This window comes from Borostomias antarcticus (assembly GCF_949987555.1).
Source record: "Borostomias antarcticus genome assembly, chromosome: 19".
NCBI lineage: Eukaryota > Metazoa > Chordata > Actinopteri > Stomiiformes > Stomiidae > Borostomias > Borostomias antarcticus.
In genome coordinates, this window is record NC_140252.1 from 17,567,695 (window position 1) to 17,586,807 (window position 19,113).

Below are 19,113 nucleotides of genomic sequence, written 5' to 3' on the forward strand. Positions count from 1 at the left end.
TCCATGTGCTTCTCCCGCTGGCAGAATGTGGCGTGGACACCCAGACTGTCCAGCCTGCAGCTGCCCCCGGCCCACCAAAAGGGGACGACAACTGCAGGAGAGCCAGCAGCAGCAGTTAGCAGCAGCCACCCCCAGATAAGGGGGGATGGGAGTGTGTGTGTGTATGTGTGTGGGTGTGTGTGTGGGTGTGTGTGTGGTGAGGGTAGGGGTGGGGGGGTGGGTCACAACCGTGACATCCCAGGATCGGTGTCACTGCCTGCTGCCCGGCTTAGGATGTTTAATGGAGGAGTCAGAACGATGATGATCCTGGATCAGACGCTTCCGAGGAACCAGAGCAGCAACAGAGGATGGAGGCCGTGTCCGCGCCTCTGAAACACGCTTAATGGGGATGGGGGAATGACACTGGGTCTTCTGTTTGAGTGAGTGAGTGAGTGAGTGAGTGAGTGAGTGAGTGAGTGAGTCACCCTTGAGTGAGTGAGTGAGTGACCCTTGAGTGAGTGAATGAGTGAGTGAGTGAGTGAGTGAGTGAGAGAGAGAGAGAGTGAGTGAGTGTGTGAGTGAGTGAGAGAGAGAGAGAGAGAGAGAGAGAGTGAGTGAGTGAGTGAGTGAGTGAGAGAGAGAGAGAGAGAGAGAGAGAGAGAGAGAGTGAGAGTGAGAGAGAGTGAGTGAGTGAGTGACCCTTGAGTGAGTGAGTAAGTGACCCTTGAGTGAGTGAGTGAGTGAGTGAGTGAGTGAGTGAGTGAGTGAGTGAGTGAGTGAGCGAGCGAGCGAGCGAGTGAGTGAGTGAGTCAGTGAGTGAGTGAGTGAGTGAGTGAGTGAGTGAGTGAGTGAGTGAGAGTGATGGGGCAGGTCCTGCCAATGTGTGTTCTGGCTGTGTGTTTAGTCCATCTCTGCTGTCACTCATTTCTGACACATATTTTCTTTATCACAACAGTAAGTATTCCACAAGATATGGCTCTGTGCTAACAACAGCAAGTGGAATATCTTAGGAAACATTCAGGTTACCTTTTAGTGTAGATTTACCTGTGTTTATCAACATTGACAATATGCTGGCATAGGGTGTCTGTGGTTTATCACATTGAAGTGAAATCCCAGAGCCTCAATAAAGGAACTGACCATTTTTACAGGGTGTCGCCGGCGCTCCAACACCTTCATCCTTCCTCACTCCCCAATGTCACCTACTGCGCCTACTGTACTTCAAACACCCCCCCCCTGTCCCCCCAACACCCCTCTCCCATCCTCCTTCCTCCCCAGTCACCTCACCCTCCAACACCCCCCTCATCTCGTCCTCCCACCCCACCTCATCCTCCAACACCCCCTCCCATCTCCCTCCCTCGCCAGTCACCTCACCCTTCAGAGGCACCAACACCCCCCCCACCCACCCACCTCACCCTCCAACACACCCCTCCCCTAAGGTGGCAGCTGCGGTGTCACCCTGGGTCACATGGGAATGGCAGGTGGGACAAACGTATGTGGGACACCCATCCCCCTCTCCTTCCCATTCTCTCTCCTCCTCCTCTCTCTCTTCTCGCTGTCTCAGTCGCTGTGCCTCTCTCTTTTTCTCTCTCTCTCACTCTGAATGTCACCCCTCATACGAGGGTGTGGCATCCCTGGTGGAATGTGCCAGGTGTTTGGAGTCTCTCACATTGACAGGATGCCAGAGACTGAAATCTGTCATATCTGACTCCATCTTCATTGTTGTCATGCCAGTGTGAATCCCCATGTGTGATATCTACTTAAGACCCTTGATTTAGACATGGAATGGAAACATTGAAAGTACTTGTGGATTTGTGTTTGTATTGGACAGATGTGTTCAGAACAATATCAAATCAAAATATTTTCGACTACGCAACCGTGTTTAGGGCTTGTGTAGATGTTGAGAGGAAAATTTACAAAAAACTTTACACAGGAAAAAATCGAGAAGTTTTACAAATTCTGTAAAGAGTTTGGTAGTGTTCATCTCAAGATCTGAGCAACACAAGCATGTAGGCTAATAGAACAGAATTGACTCGCCAGTCACCACCACCATTCTCATGAGTTATTTCTGCTGCCAGTACTCAGTGATGAAAGCACAACAGGTTTGGTTGTGTGTGAACCCTGTGTTCTGGAGTTTTACACTACTGCAGATCTCAGACCAGGGCTATAACTGGCTGTGGGTCAAGACAAGTGGAGCAAGCTGTTGGGCTTGTCATCAGGGCTATGTTTATCTGTGAACACAGAGGAAGTCAGCACAGGGATAAATCAGCTGTGCTGTCTTAACTGATCGGCCAACTACTGTAGGTGTCTGTATTTTATATTTATATATTTTATTTTAAATGCATTAGAACATGTTCTTGGCGATTTGGAATTCCAATGCTGAGAACATATGAAAGTATGCCCTGTGTGTTAAATCCTCAAATCGAATCCAACAATCCATTAAGTGAGCTAGGATCAAAGTTCTATGATTGAAAAGGTACTATGAGTCTAAAGTTTAGTAAATTCAACCCACTTCCCATAGTGAAATTAAACGGCTAGAAATTATATATATTGTTTGTGCACAATGCTTATGGGGTTTAATAGTGGCTGGAACTGTTGTTTTAGGATTCAGCGATCCGAGGACTATATTCACTGACGGACCAGATCAAGAACTTGTGAACAAATTCTTGAAAAAGGTAGTTGTCTTATATGACAACATCAGATACGATAACTATTTCATATATTCGTACATGACAAGATTTGAGGTGTTGGCCATTCCCAATGCAGTTCATTGGCAGATAGATTTTAGTTTCAATAGTAGCAGCACGTCTAGCTAGATTGAATGGCATTAGCCAGCGTTAGCTGACACGCTAGATAACGTTCATTATGATTTCGTTTCCGCATGCACCTAACGTTAGCTAAGGTGATGGATGAAACGTTGCCACTCATTTATTATGTATCCATTGGTATTTTTCCCTAGGTATGTTACTAACCATACATCGTTGTGCGAAAGCCCTGCAGCTCACCCTCGCGGTCATCAAGCCGGATGCAGTCGCGCACCCTGTGATGTTAGAGGTGAGTCTCCAGCCTCTGATGTTAGAGGTGAGTCTCCAGCCTCTGATGTTAGAGGTGAGTCTCCAGCCTCTGATGTTAGAGGTGAGTCTCCAGCCTCTGATGTTAGAGGTGAGTCTCCAGCCTTGGGAGCCTAAAGTAGCTTCTTTACCTTATAAACACACTGAGCACACAACTTTGGATTATTCAGGGTATATTGATGTAAATACTGAGCTTGCAAACTGCAGATAGTATTAAAAAAGAAAGAGATTATATTAATAGGCTATAGGCTGCTGTTTGCTAATTGTAATTTGTGAATATTGCTTAATTGGCCAGCCTTTGGTCATTAGAAGAAAGACACGCAGGCACCTAATCAAACTCAAAATGTTGATAGTGGTGCTACATGTTCTTCATATTCATGGAACGAGGGTACTCCATTTTCAGTTATTCAGACTGGTGACACAACGTTCCTTTAGCTTGCAAATAAATCATCTCACTGAAAATACAGGGTTGTAATTGATTAAAAGAGAGTTGTATGGGCTTTTATTTGGACATTGTCAGTATAAAATCAGGTAATTAGATTCAATGATGTAAAAACATAAAAGCAGACATTAAATGGCTGTATTCTTTTAATTAATCTTCAAAGAGATTAAAGCTGCAGCTGACGTCATCAAATGTCTCATTTGGCCTAATGTGTCATTCAATTTCAAAGCTGTCCTCTGATAAGGTATGCTTGTGAAGTGTTGGTCTGCCTTCATCTGCGCAGGTCCTGCAAGGTTTTCTCTCAGTGGAACAAAGTAGAACATTATAATAGTCTGCTACTGTACATGGCCAACATAATATTATGATATCAAAACATTTGAGCTTTTGAAGCCAGTATCTCTTGCCGAAATAAAGCGTTGGTCACTAAATAGGCCAGTCAAAGATGTTGGATTACGCCTATGATATTTTAATTGAAAGATTATTTCTATTCAGAGTACTGTGGCAGAGAGCTCTATTCATAATCCGAGTACAGCTGAACCTCTAACCTGCTGTTGCTTTTCAGGCTCTTCACCAGAGAATCCTTGAGAACAACTTTGTCATCGTCCGATCTAAAGATCTGTCGTGGAGAAGACAGGACTCTGAGAAGTTCTATGAAGAGCATGCAGGTAAAACAACAAGCTCCTCATCTAGGGCCAGATGACTGATTGAAGTTCAATGTGTATGTTTATGCAGGCTTAATGGACATACTGCACAGTATGTCAGCAGGTACACCGTAACCTACAGGCTGATCGTGATTGGTCGACACGACAGTGTGGGCCTTTGTCTGACCCTTGTCAAATGAATATAAGCTATATTCGAATGAATATATGCTATATGTATCATGGATAACAAATTAATATTACTTTATATCTGTTTTTTTTATACCCAGAATAACCTTCAAGTTTGTTGGCCATAGTACTGTGCACACTTGGAGTGTCAAGTCACTAAACGCTACTTCACACACATGATGCACACACACACACACACACACACACACAAAACACCAGTCTGAATCATCAACACAAGGTTTTTATTATTATATTCCTCATCAAAATAGAACAAGGCTTCTGATCTTATGCGGGGACGGTTTTGGCGCGCCACTTAAAGCTTCATTTGGCATCAAATGATTGAAAACAGGTGTGTCAGTAGTTAGCGGCTCCCTAAACTCCCGACTATCCAAACGCAGGACTTGGGAGTATTGGTGATGTCACACTGGCCCTCGCCTGACATGACCAGTGTGTCTTCTATCAAAACCTACACAATACAACACAGCAACCTAACACAATAACTGACTCACTTCCTGATCAGTCAGTCTCCACTCACAGCTTCCACTCAGAGATTAACCAGACCTCCCAGAACTGGAATGACTCACCCCCCCTGCTGTCTTAATTTAGCATTCTGTTTTGATGCTCAAAAAAACAGCACAGGCCTGGCATAATGATGTGCACATTTCTGCTGGATCTTCCAGAGTTGGTCAGGTTGCCAGGGAAGCCATCTCTGTGAATTGCTGAATGCTTCTTGTGAATTATTAAAAGTAGGGCGAGCAAAGGCAGCATCCAAGTCCTTAATCCTATCTCTAAGGTGGCTCTCGCTGTCATTGATTGATTGATTGATTGATTAATTGATTGATTGAACTTGTCTTGGGCACAGCACTGCGTTGCTTTATAAGCATTTGACAAACAGCACGTTACACAGGATATTATTTTGGGTTAAAGGTTGCGTTTAGCTCATCACATGTTATCTTTCTCTCTCCTGCTTTTACTGTTTTAATGTCTTTTTAATCTCTGTTATTTAATGTAGCAACAGCTTTACCATTGATACATTCTGATTATCATGATGTTCATTTTGGGATAAGACCAGGGATGCACCGATATGAATATGTGGGCCGATACCGATAACAGATATTAACATTGCTATCATGGCCGATAACCGATATTTACCGATGTCGATATGATCTGTATACAACAAGTTTCTATGATAATCAAATGTTGTACATACTGAAAAACACATGTAAACACTGTCTATTTCCAAAATATTTGGAAAAGCCGATCATAGATTTACCGCATCGCTTCCTCTCAAAAACAACACACACAACAGCAGCTAGACAGAAATAATTATCGCTGGTTCACATTGGCCCTGTTTTGCACATTGGACCCATACCGATATATAAAAAAATGACTAACATCGGCCGATACCGATAAGATTACCGTTATATTGTGCACCACTAGATGAGATCATTTATATATTATGTTTTGTTTTACCTCTTAGGAAGATTCTTCTATCAAAGATTGGTTGAGTTCATGTCAAGGTGAGTCACCACTAGCACTGGCTGCATGCTGCCTCCCTCCATGGTCACTAATGCTCGAGCTGTTGCCAGGGCGCAGGACAGGGGCCTGACTGTATGAACAGCTGTCGGGGCAGAGAGGGACAAACGCACCTCCTAGTTCCACATCCTCCGCTGAGCTGGCACATGAAAGGCCACCTCACCTGCGCTCCGTTCCTTTCAAAGTCACCCGTGGCTCATCGCTGGCTGCGGGGCCTCGGTTGTCGGTATGACGACTCAAAACGGGCTGGGGGTCGCAGCCGGAGCGCGTAGCCGTAGCCTAGCGTATCTACCGGCACCACGCAGAGAGAGACCACTCCTGTGGGTCACGAAGGACGTTTTTTAATATGTTTATTTATTCTCAAACTCAACATTACCTGCCAAAAGCCGCGGTTGCTACAGCAACCGTCCGGGGGGGGGGGGCCATCGGTGCGCTGCTCGAAGAGGCCTTTGTTTCATTTAGTATTAACGAGAGACTCAGTGTTTTGGACGGGTATTATGCCGCAGCTTTTCCCAGTGGGGTTGTTATTGTTGTGATTAATTGCGCCATTATGCGCCGTAGCTACTGCTCGGAATAAACGGAGACGTGATTAGCGCTGTCGTCCGTTGATTTGGCCCCAGGGCGACATTAGCCTACGCCAAATGATTTCCTGAGCTGCCGTGTCTGTCTACTTATTTTAATCCTTCTATTTTGCCTTTGAGGATATTGAACACGCAACATATAAACCGACTATATTGCTGATCTGCATTCATGCTACAACGCACGCATGAAACGATGTTACAGGCTTGCTAATGACTCCCATAGCTGCATGCACTCTGCTTAATATTCTACCCGTCTTCGTACCATGTACCATCGGTCTGTATCACGGCCATCTCATCAGCCACCCGCCCTTGCTACTGGCACATCACCCATCTCTCCACCGTAATGTTCCTTCATGCGGTGATTACGCCGAGCATCGCCCCCACCCGTAGTGGATGAGGTGCGCTTTAACCTCGTCCGTTGTGACAACCCCACAGCGGGCCGATGCGGGCGTACATCCTGGCCAGAGAAGACGCCGTAGCGGGCTGGAGGGAACTCATGGGGCCGACCAAAGTGTTCAGGGCCCGATACACGTCCCCCAACACCATCAGAGCGCAGTTCGGACTCACGGACACCAGGAACACCACTCACGGCTCAGGTAAACACCTGGGATTTGCGGAGAGCTACAATATGTCTTTAAATATCTTGTTATCGCAATGATAAATCGTTGAAAAGGCTCCTGTGAAAACCGTGTCTTTGTAGACTGTCATTCTAAGCCACAATACATTTCTATGATTTGGTGCTGGGAATAAAGGAAGAATGGAAGTGGTTTACCACAACGGTAGCCAACCTCTCTAGTCTGCCCCTCACAGTCCATGTGCAAGAGAACCCGCTAACAAACAGCACGGATGTCTATAGCTAGGGATCCCATTAATTATTCATGAATTATTCAGTAATAGTGCCAAGATGCTAATCAATAAGCTTGTGGTTAAGATGACCTAGGTCAAGTTTACCAGAGATGTGTAGTGAATGGCAGCCAAGCTGTAGCCAAGCCAAGCCCAGCTTGATCAATGCTACATGTTATCTTAGCTTTAAATATGTTAGCTTAGCTTTAAATACTATAAGTACTGGCAGCTGGGCCACATACTAGTGCTCTGTTGATATAAAGAGAAGTTACATGCTACATACAGTACTGTAATTGTAATGATCTGGTACTGTAGGTATTATTTTTGGGCGCTGTCTGAAGGGGGCCGTTTGTGTAATCTGTCCCCCTGTGACAGAGTGTAATAATGTAATTTATGTAATCCCATGCACCCCCATGCTGTATGTGGTTTAGAACAAAATGGCCACGATTTCTTATGTGCCTAGATGTACAGTATTTGGACCAAAAAGGAAAATTATAGTATTGGAAAATTATTGGTAAATGTATTTCTCATGGTACAGTGTGCATTCTATGGGCCACTAGGTTCGAGAACCATCGGTCCTCAAGGCTCCTTGCTTACTTACGCAGTGCGCATTCGGAAGCTCATCAGGGTGTATTGTCTGGTTGAATAGCTCTAACTCCCCCACCCTTCCTATTCACAGATTCGTTGGAATCGGCGCGAAGAGAGATCGGCTTCTTCTTCCCAGAGTTCCGAGTGGAGGAGTGGATGGAGAAGGAGGAGCCCTTGTTCAGGAGTGGGGTCCCGGAGTACGACCGGGAGAGACGCGTCCACACACTGCCGGGACGAAGCTGAGCTCGCCACAGACTTTAAAAAACCCACAGATCGGACCCCAACGGCTGCTCACTACATCTCATCAAACATGCCGAAGGCTTATGCGGCATACTGTATATTTGTTATTTATTTAGTACACAACTACAGCCCTGGGGAGATTCTGAATGTCCTTCAGGCCGTTATCTTGTGTCACCCTGCTGTGTCAGCCTTTTTGGGAACAACTTATTTTGTTGTATTATATACAGTAACATTTCATTATGCCAGACAGGATCAATCAAGCACAGATTTCCTTGATTTTTTGCCCCTGGTTTGATGCCTTTCCTCCCACTCAGAGGCAGAGATACGCATGATGCAGTGGACATGAACGTCACTGAACGTTTGTTTATTTGTAAAGGAGAAAGTACCAGTATGCACAACAAAAGGGACAATATAATAGTTAGGTGTTGATTTGACTCAGTGGTAATGCTGTCCTTTGAGACTTCGCTACTTCATGAAAGTGGCATGGCTACTTTAAAGTGTTTTTAGTTTGTCACATTATTTGTCAGTACAAATACACACTTAACAGGAGGAGGTAGGCCAAACACCCAACAGGGTACAATGCTTCCTATTACACAAAAAAGTACAAATGGGAACCATTTCAATTCTGGGTCAACTGGTCATTTTGTAGTAAGACAAACTAGGCTAAATCAGTTTGTCCTGTTGTGATATCGAATTACAGTGCAGTGGCTTGTTAAGCTTGTCACCAATGCAGTTTGATAGATCTGACTCAATGTCCAAATTAAATAAATATTAAGAAAGGTCTTCCAATTGTTTTACAGTGTAGCCTAGCCTACTATCATTGGAATTGTGTGTGTGAAAAGATTATTTACGTATGTGTACTTGTGAAACTTTAAAATATTGTCTCTACGATCCTGATTCAACCTTTCTTCAGCTGCTTCATTAAAAGAAAAGCAGGTGGAAATTCTGACATTTACTGTCAATGACTGTTTCAAACTAACTGTAGATCTACTGTAAACGTGACAATCTAAAAGAAAAACGTATCAGCCAATAATACATAAAAAAAAAAAAACAGTAATTGTTGCAGATAGAAATACTATTACAAAACAGCCCAATTCAACACTAGTTCCCTCTTCAGGAGAATAATTTTCCAAGATGGCTGACCACCACCAGAACACAGTTCCTTCTAACCCAAAACGCTCCTTGTGCTTTCAAAACCGTTTGATCCCAAGTCCAGTTTATTTTTTATTTTTTTAAATCAGACAAAGCCTTAATCTTTTCACTCATGAAACTCTTCGTTACCATGGTATCAAACAGCGTCTGGTTTCATAGTCTCTGTCACCTCCCTGTTGTCCCTCAGCGCACCTCTGCTGTCACTTCCTCCAGGGCCTCACCGGGCCTCCTCGCCTCGTCGGCGGTCAGGGACGTCTCCTTGATCTTTCCGCTCTCAGCCACCTGACGGATGCTCTGTGTCACCGTGACGACGGCCTGCTTGATGGACATCAAGTTGTCCTGACGTTTTATCTATGGAAGGACAGGGAAGGAGAGGGTGGTGGTTGGGAGAACATTTAAGGGAATTCGAACAGAGAGGAAGAGGGCAACCAATCAGAGGCTATTTGAGATTCACCCATTGCATCTTGGGTATGATTGACACACTTTGGCTCATGCTAGACTGGTGGGCAGACGAGCCAAACTGCGTGGAGCAAAATCGTGACTTGTGACATGATACGCTGAATAGCAATTTTCACACATTCATTAAATCAAATCAAATCAAACTTTATTTGTATAGCGCATTTCATACACAGAGGCAACACAATGCGCTTTACAGAGACCTTATTTAAACCTAATTTATTTCCAAAACGTTCACTTAGAAAGAGGGTTCTAAATTGCGTTGAGGTATTTATAATGGGTTCAACTGATATACATTGCTTGTTAATTAGTTTCTTTTGGCATAACACACGAAAACATCTGACCTATTCACACCCTTTTAGAGGATGTAAAAAGTCAAGTAATAACTTACTACGTCCTCATACTGTGGCGCCACTGGATGGTATCGGCGCCTCCTGGTGTTGGGAGGCCAGTATCGCAGGCGTGCCGCTTGACTTTCCGTCACTCAGGCTGGCCTCAGACAGGGTGGAGCTAGAACAGCCCTTCAGGTACGCCTGAGCAGGGGCTGGCAGGCCTTCGTCAAAGAAACCTGCAACTGAAAGACGTCTTTAACATCCCCTCATACACGGTAAAGCATTTACTTACAACACTTGACTAAGTAAAGCATTTACTTAAAACAAATGACTAAGAGCATAATCTAGTGCTGAACGTAAAGTGCAAGAATAGCAATCTGAAAATACTATAGGTGCTTAAAAGAGAGGATCCTGGTAGTACTTCTTGAAGAGATAGGTTTAAGCCTGTGGCGAAAGATGGGCAGACTCTGCTGTCCTGACGTCAGTGGGCAGTTTGTTCCACCACTGCGGGGCCAAGACAGAGAAGAGCCTTGACTGTGTTGATTGACGGCAGGGGCCTCGGAGTGACAAGGCAACAAGTCATCCTGAGGTAGCAGAGCGTAGCGGTCGGGAGGGGGTATAGGTTTTGACCATGGCCTGGAGGTACGAGGGAGCTGTTCCTTTCATTGCCCTGTAGGCTAGTACCAGAGTTTTAAACTGGATGCGAGCAGCTGGGAGCCAGTGTAGGGAACGGAGAAGGGAAGTTGTGTGGGAGAACTTGGGGTGGTTGAACACCAGGCGAGCAGCAGCTTTCTGGACATGTTCCAGGGGTTTAATGGCTGACGCCGGTGCCCCAGCAAGGAGGGAGTTGCAGTAGTCCAGGCAGGAGATGACCAGGGCCTGGATGAGCACCTACGCCGTTTCGTCAGTGAGGAAAGGGTGAATCCTCCTGATGAACCTAATTGATGAACCTAATTGATTAACCTAATTGATTAACCTGATGATCTCCCACATGTCTGTTGTTTGAGTCATCTTTCTTTAGGGCTGACAGGGAAATGGACCCACGAGAATCATAGGTTTAATTAGGCTCGGACCAACGATTCACGAGCGTTTTTACGTCTTCGTCATGTTGAACGATAATCGGCACACTCGTCTTTCAGCGCTACAGTATGTTATCTTTCCGGGAAGGTAGCAGGTAGCTTGTTCTCCCCACACATGGGAACAAAGGCTTCCCTCTGTAGTCGCCGCTAACGACTGTAGCCGTTGCCGTAGCAACCGGCGGGGCCTCATTGTGGCAACGTTGGATTGTTAGCTTCTGAAGCCGTCCCTGTCTCCATTGTCCTCTCTCACCCACACCAGACGGCGTGTTTTGTGCCTGAAAGCGTACAGCACTGTCGACCGTGGCCTGTTCAGATTAAAGCCCTCTCGTTCTCTCACTGGCTGCGATTGTGTCTCCCCGGTTTAATAGCCAACCACTTCTTACTGCAATATCGATTTATTTCAATGGCGTTCGCCCGCGTGCAAAATGGCCCATTGTGTTATCAAGCGTAAACATCAGCATGTATTATGATGATAAAGTAGTCATGGAGAAAATATGAATATCACTGAAAATGTGGGTTGGAGATCTGAGGGTTATATTATAGTAGTTGACATGGATGACCTCATAATATCATGACATCAGATGTCCCACCCACATTTTCAGTAGTTTTCTGCATAGAGCAGAGAAAAATAAAGGATGGGTGATTGATAATTACTTATGAATCAGTACACTATTAAAGAAAAGGCCAATATTTGCGGAAAACGGCACAGTTTTTTGGTTTCAGGCGAGCATAAACATTGAACTATCCGATTCACCACACCTCCAGACCAGCACTGGATCAGAACCAGAGCATGGACCAGAAACACAACGCACTAGAAAGATGGCCCCCGTTTGATTTATCTTAAAACACAACCCTCCCTCCTCCTCCTCCTTCCTGCCCAGGAACATGTGTTATCGTACATGACAGCATTGTTAACAGTTGCGTAATAGATCACTCAACTAGTCATGTTACATCATAGATGTTATGACGATCTTCCCTCCGTGGAAAGTCACCCCCTTTCCAACTGTAATCATAACCTAATGTCCTTACTTCCTGTTTACATCACTGTATGAAGGCCAGCTCTCTGAGCCGCCACTGTCTGGATACACCGAGACTCAATGCACTCTCTGTATGACGAGCCAGGCCTGACTAAATAAATATCTGTATTAGACCTTGTAATATAAGTTAGCATCCATGTTCTTCCTCCCTCGGCAAGTCTTCTTCAATATCAGAATTCATCTTCACGAGACGTCTTCAAGAAGAGGAAGAAGAAAGGTTCCCTCACAGATCTGATTGAGCCGTCTAGGTGTGAACATGCCCAGACATGCCCGGGTAGCTCTTCATCTCTAAACATCTCAGTGCTGAGAGACGGGAAAGTGAGGCAGACTCGCAAAGGCAACTGGAAAGCAACAACCCCCCTCCCCCCCCCCCCCCACACACACACACACACACCCTTACAAGTCCTTCAGCTCTCTCTTACCAGGGGAGTCTGTTTTGTCGGAGGCGAAGCCCGTCGCTGAGGAGCTCTCCGAGGGGATGCCCTGGATGGAGGACAGGGGGATCTCGGGGTCCGTGCTGGTCAGCCATGTTGACTCTGTCTCTTTAGTCCAGCTCTCCAGGTAGCGGGGTTCCAGAGCGTCGGTCCTGCTCCCTCCACAGCCCATGGTTCTCCACAGAGGAACCAAGAGAACCTCACTCGGGTTAAAGAGCAAGTAGAGGAGGTCCACTGTTCCCCCCTTGAAGCTGATTATGAATGGGTTTCAGAAGTATGTATTTGTTGCTTTAAATAATTTCCCCCAAGTCATTCAGATGAAGTACAGTATGTTTTTCTCTGCCCCCCTCCCCCTCAGTGGGCGGGTCTAAGGGGTCAATCCTTTTAGTCTGTGCACCTGCACTCTCACACCTCATTGGCCCATAGACATGTCAGTCTGTGCCGAGCCTTCCAAAGGTATAACCTGTGGACATAGACAACAATATCAGCTGGACTGCATGAAAATTAACCTTTGGATCTTTGTTAATCTATCATGCTATCTCAAAAAGACACAACAATGTTAAGTCTGTCTGTGCTTATCTAATGTGTAGCCTCCCAATATTCATTTTGCAATTAATGACAGAAAGTAATTAAACAAATCTAACACATTGCAACAGACTAACGTAGGACTTGTTTTGAAGGTTTCACTATAGATACACAGTAGCCTACAAGCTCAGTTTAGTCATAGTTAAAACCCTCAACTAACCAAACCCAAACCCTAAATGTCCAGGCAAAGTGGATTTATTTACAAGACATGATCAAGTAGTTGCTTCTTGTGAGTTGCATGTTGTGGGTTAGGCTAGTTAAAAGAATATGAAGAAAGATCATTTGTAGGCTACCCTTTCATAAACATGAAAACCTATTGATTGACACTGAGAATTAAAGTAGTCTAAAATATAAATCGACAGTAGAAAATGTGTCATTTTCCCGCCAGGTCAACAGATCAGCGTTGATTTGAATAATGTCAACATGTCCATGTGTTTTCCCTTAAAATGACAAGAATATATGGCTGTGAATATTATAACCGATGTATATGCATCGTTTGGTCGTGCAGATAGGATTGCATAGTCATATTGTCTGTTATAGATTTTCACACTGATCTCACATCTCACAAATTACGACGGGCAAAACGCTACATCTTATAAAGAAAATAGCGGCCACGACAACAATAAACCGGACTGTACGAATGATCGCTTACGGATTCAGTGCCCTGTAGCCAATGCAACTTCAACAGCCATCCCGCCACAGTAAATTGTAGTAGACTAGACTACTTACTATTGTTTGATGGAAATATGACTCTTATTTGTCCGTCCGTGCTTCCAGAGCGATCGCAGCTGTTCATCACCGGATCGTTTTACTGTCAAAAATGACACTCCCGAGAATGTGCGTGTGCGCGTCCTCGCCGTAGAGCGCTCCTTGAGAGCCACAAGATCGTAGGTCTAATATCAGCTGTCTCTAGAAAAACTATGCCTTTTTAGTGACTCTAGCCTATATTACAGTTCCAATGTACATTAAATGTAAGGTACCCTTGAATGTAGGATATTTCTACAATATGTGACTAATTTTTTCTTAACTAGACACCATTAGGGTCCTAAAAAAAACAGGTTATAAAAAATTTCATGCGGGTACATGGGAACCTAATTCTCATACTAGACTATTTAGTTAGTTAGCGGTCAACTGTCTTTAATGTGTGTCATTAAGGTCAGAGACTGCGCCTGTCTTTGTGGATGCTCAAGAACAGTGAATGACCAAGTGACTGTAGTTCACGGCCATGTCCACAAGGGGGCAGTCACTGCTAAGTTTTATACAGTAGTTGTGCGTTAATTGGAACAGTGACTGAGGAACAAGTGGCAGGTGGTGGCGGTATTAAGGTATACAACACTCTTAATAAGTTTTATTCATGCAGAAAATTGGAGTATGCAATATGCATGTCACATATTCAGACAGTTAGTTCATTGAATGTCATCGTTAGATAAATCATGCAATGTCATGTTTACAAGTAGTAGGCTACTGTATGACTACCAAACTAACAAAAACAACCATATCAATTCTGCCATAACTGAACCAAATATACATTCAAACTGTCAATCAAACAAATAAATGCATATCTGACAAAGGAGGGAATATACATCTGTAATCCTGTAGATGTTTTTAAACATGGTAATGTTCAAAACGCAGCAGTTCCTTCCACACTGCATTACCATAACTGCCTCTGAGATTCCTCACCTGGCAGCTGAGTGCTCATACATCCCAGCTGTGTGAATGAATGCTACACAGTCAGCATACGATGATGATTTACATTGTCAACTTCAGAAGGGACATCCCTTCATCATTAGGTAAATCATGCAATGTCATGTTGACTGCCAAACTAACTAAGCCAACCATACCAATACCAATTCATACCCCCCTCCCCTCCACCCTCACACACACACACACACACACACACAAGGTAAGAAGCCCAACCCCCCCCTCCCCCAAAATGCCCCACCAGACCAATGGATCTAGCCAAATTTGATTTCAGCTCTTTTCTTGGATGGGAGCAGCCTTGCTAATCTTTGAATAGCAACTAAATCATTTTACTGGTGGGAGCAAATCAAAAGAAGTGGTTTTGAGGTAAGTTGACGTAATATTTTGACAGTACGCCTACATAATAAACTTTGTTGTACTGTTAATATGTCAGCCGTATGGAGGGTGACCCATTAGTTTGAACAAATAGTAAATAACAAATACATGGGTCAACATGGGTCACCAATGTTAAGTCAATGGAGGCCTAGTCCCTAATATATTTGAGCCCTGTTCGGTCATACAACGGACTAGAGACTTGCAACCACTTCTGGCTGAAGTCCCACCAGTGGTGTGCATACATTTATATCCCTCTAACCCCACAGGAAGTGCCCCAACACTGACCCTGAAATTCAGGAGGTCGCCAATGTTAAGTGAATGGAGGCTGGGGGCCTATAGTCCCCAATATTATATATTATTATTATATTATATATTTTAAAAGAAAAAGACCGGCGTCTTACCCCATCCTCCCCCGAAGGTCAAAACGCAGGAATTACCCATTATTCCACTCTGCATTCCCATCCTGAGATTTCTCCCTTGGCAGCCGGGTGCTCGTAGATCACAGCTGTGTGAATGCTGCACAGTCAGCATGCCTCAGTGATTTCCATATCTCCAAAGCAACGCTCTTCTTCGTGTTTGTCAGTGGAGAAATAAGGTGTTTCAGAAATACAGCTTCTTTGGAGCGTCTCGTATAGTTTTCATTATAATTCAGATTGTCATTGAGGATATTGCAAGGAGACTAGACAGTAAAGCAACTATCTAGAATCTTCCTGCCAAGGCCAAGGTGCTGTCTGTCTGTCTGTCTGTCTGTCTGTCTGTCTGTCTGTCTGTCTGCCTGCCTGTCTGTCTGTCTGTCTGTCTGTCTGTCTGTCTGCCTGCCTGTCTGTCTGTCTGTCTGTCTGTCTGTCTGTCTGTCTGTCTGCCTGCCTGCCTGCCTGACTGTCTGTCTGTCTGTCTGTCTGCCTGTGTCTGTCTGTCTGTCTGTCTGCCTGCCTGCCTGCCTGCCTGCCTGTCTGTCTGTCTGTCTGTCTGTCTGTCTGTCTGTCTGTCTGTCTGTCTGTCTGTCTGTCTGTCTGTCTACATGCCATCTGCACATTCATTGGAGATTCATGGAGCCAGGTGCCAATCTCTAAAGAGGGACAGACATGAATGAGCAGCATGGTAATGGTAGATGGTAAATGGACTGCACTTATATAACGCTTTTATCCAAAGCACTTTACAATGAAGGCCTCTCATTCACCCATTCACACACACATACACACACTAATGGCGGTAGCTACCATGCAAGGTGCTAGCCTGCTCATTGGGAGCAGTTTGGGGTTCAGTGTCTTGCCCAAGGACACTTCGACATGTCGTCAGGAGGAGCCGGGATTCGAACCGCCGATCATTGGACCACCTGCTCTACCTCCTGAGCTACAGCCGCCCCGCCAACATATGGAATTGTGTGTGTGTGTGTGTGTGCACGTGCGCGCGTGTCTGAGAGAGAGAGCATTGACGTCTGTCATTGTGTGTGAATAGACACGTGTTTGTGTTACTGTAAGTGAAACCATGGGTATATTGTTGTGTTTTTGTCATTGCCACTTTGCTTTAAACAACTTTGAAAAGTTTGCTAGCAAATGCATTCTGTTTTGATGCTTTGGCAAAGGGATTAGAACGGCTTTATGTTCTGGCAAACTTGGGTCAGCAGGGGGTATGAGTGGACCAATACGCAATGGAGAACCAGCCAGCTCCAGACTTCTGACTGGGATTTAACAGATATGCTGAGTTCAAGAGAACCAATCAGGCTGAATATGTATGACATGGCTGCTTTTTATTAACGTTCTTCGCATGAATACAGGGACCCAACAAGGGTTTGTCCTCGTTAAACCTTTTGATGACGTCGTCTGTGAAAAACAGCTTGGTGTCTGAGTGAGGACATTGAAATTCCCCCGGGGAACTCGTTGCATAAACTGTGCCTGACTCATTCCACGGTCTGCAAGAGGCCTGCGAGTGATGATTATTGACAGTGGCTGGGATCTTTAACCTCCGTTTTAATTGAATTTGCATATTACAAACCCTTGCGTGCATGTTTTATCGCACACAAACAGACAGACTGACGACTGCTGCGAGCGTTTGTCAGATATGGTCGTGATGATCCGTACCAGTGACGCACGGGGAGCACTCGTGACCCGCTGTTAGGCTACTATCCACAGTTAAGTCATTGACTCATCATCTCTGTGCAGTCACACTTAACAGTATGAAGCCCAGTTCATGCTTTGTTGAGCGACACTTTTCAAGAAGCATAAATTAGGCATTATTGCTCTTTCTGCCTGCTTCCATTTCAAAGCCCCCCCTTCCCATGCCTGTCTGTTCACGCAGTCCGTGGGATGGTTAATTTCTATGTGTATTTAGGCCTAAAGACACTTAGAAACCGCGGTGGTGGTACCTTTCAGTAGAAACAGCAAAAAAGTAAGTAAGGAGTATTTTGGATAATGCTAGTCTTCACTGTTAATTAGGCGATTGGTGGACAGGCACAACATTCCAGTTCCCATCATCCAGATCCCCTGCGTTACAAGAAACAATTACCGAGAAAGACGCAGAAAGCGAGGACCAAGAGAGATGATGACATCACCTCATCCACGCCAGCCCGAAATCCCATCCCTGTAAAAATTGCGTAATGTTGTTCCCATTGCCAGGGCGACGAGGTTTGACCACCGGGGGGGGGGTCAGGGCTGAGCCGCATCAATCACGTCGCTCTCTTGGCAGTGACACCTCTGTGCGTGCGGCGTCACTCGGTTCAACCCAGAGCCCCGTACAGAGGCTGCTGTTCTCGTCATCCGTCACCACCTCGGATGACGTGACTGACTTCCTTCCATTAGTGTGAAGGAAGCGCTGGATGGCCAGGAGGAGTCTGACGGAGCCGTTGAAACAGGTGACGGCTGTAATGAGGCGTGATTGCGTCTGGCTGGTTAATCGGCACAGAATGGAAACCAGGATAATGGCATGAGAGTAAAGGCTTTAACTGACGTGTAACTTTGGAGTGTGTCACAGAACTGTAGTGAGTGTTTGGACAAGTTGTTCAGGTTTGATACAAGGGGAGGGGGTTTGAGGCACTTCCATTATTGGAATCTCAGCTGTTCCTTACCAAACCCTAATTGAGAAACTGCAAGGCCGGTGTTGCACCGTGTTCTGCAACCCACCATATTTTGTGACCGCAGAAGGCACTGATCCACATTTTCTGACAGTTATCGCTCCCTCGTTCCCTCACTCCCTGTTCCCTATATGGGGTTCACCATGTAGTGAACTACCTAGGGAACGGAGAAAATGTAGGGTACATGCGCTGTTCCCTGGAAATCAAGGTGAATTGTGGGTAATAAATAGTGGACTATATAGGGAACGAGAATTCCGTGGAGAATTCGGACACTACAAACAAAATGGCTGACGCCCCATATAGTGCACTATATAGGCTAGTGAATAAGGAGCGATTCCGAACACAGCCGTAGGCTATAGACTAATGGTGTAAACCTGTAGGCCTAGTGCTGTTTTATGTGCACTTAAAACTTCGCTGTTAGTTGGGCTATTAGTCTGTTTCACAGTGTGATTCCAGTTAATGGTCAATGTGACAGATATGGCCTCCTGTGTGTTTATTCTTATTGGGATTTCTGTTTGTGTCATGATGCGACAGTCGGCTAACATCCTAACACATTTGAAAGAGGATCGATCTGTGGGACCTTCAATGTTTTCAATGTTACTAAAAGGGTGAGAAATCATCATAAAACATGATTGTTGTTTGACTCGTGTGTTCTGCTTGTATTGTGTGGTCTCATATTCTGACGGATGCTGCTGTCGGATATGGTGACCTGTTTGTTGCTGTCTTCCTGACTATCCTAGACATGGATAGTTGAGTCTAAGAGGGTGGGAAATCATCCTAAAACATGT

General features: G+C 45.0%; 2 protein-coding genes across 2 annotated transcripts; one reads left to right on the forward strand and one right to left on the reverse strand.

Annotated features, from left to right (window-relative positions):
• Nucleotides 1-2,937: 2,937 nt before the first annotated feature.
• On the forward strand, nt 2,938-8,135 carry nme6 (NME/NM23 nucleoside diphosphate kinase 6; the record flags this gene model as incomplete). Its single annotated transcript, XM_084453455.1, has 5 exons — nt 2,938-3,030; nt 4,052-4,154; nt 5,797-5,836; nt 6,869-7,029; nt 7,956-8,135. The coding sequence occupies 5 exons, from the start codon at nt 2,938-2,940 to the stop codon at nt 8,105-8,107; spliced, it is 549 nt and encodes a 182-aa protein (XP_084309581.1). The 3' UTR covers nt 8,108-8,135.
• A 1,304-nt stretch (nt 8,136-9,439) lies between these two features.
• baalcb (BAALC binder of MAP3K1 and KLF4 b) lies at nt 9,440-12,766 on the reverse strand (the record flags this gene model as incomplete). The annotated part of the gene is made up of 3 exons (XM_084454047.1): nt 9,440-9,607; nt 10,117-10,280; nt 12,583-12,766. The coding sequence occupies 3 exons, from the start codon at nt 12,764-12,766 to the stop codon at nt 9,440-9,442; spliced, it is 516 nt and encodes a 171-aa protein (XP_084310173.1).
• Nucleotides 12,767-19,113: the final 6,347 nt, after the last annotated feature.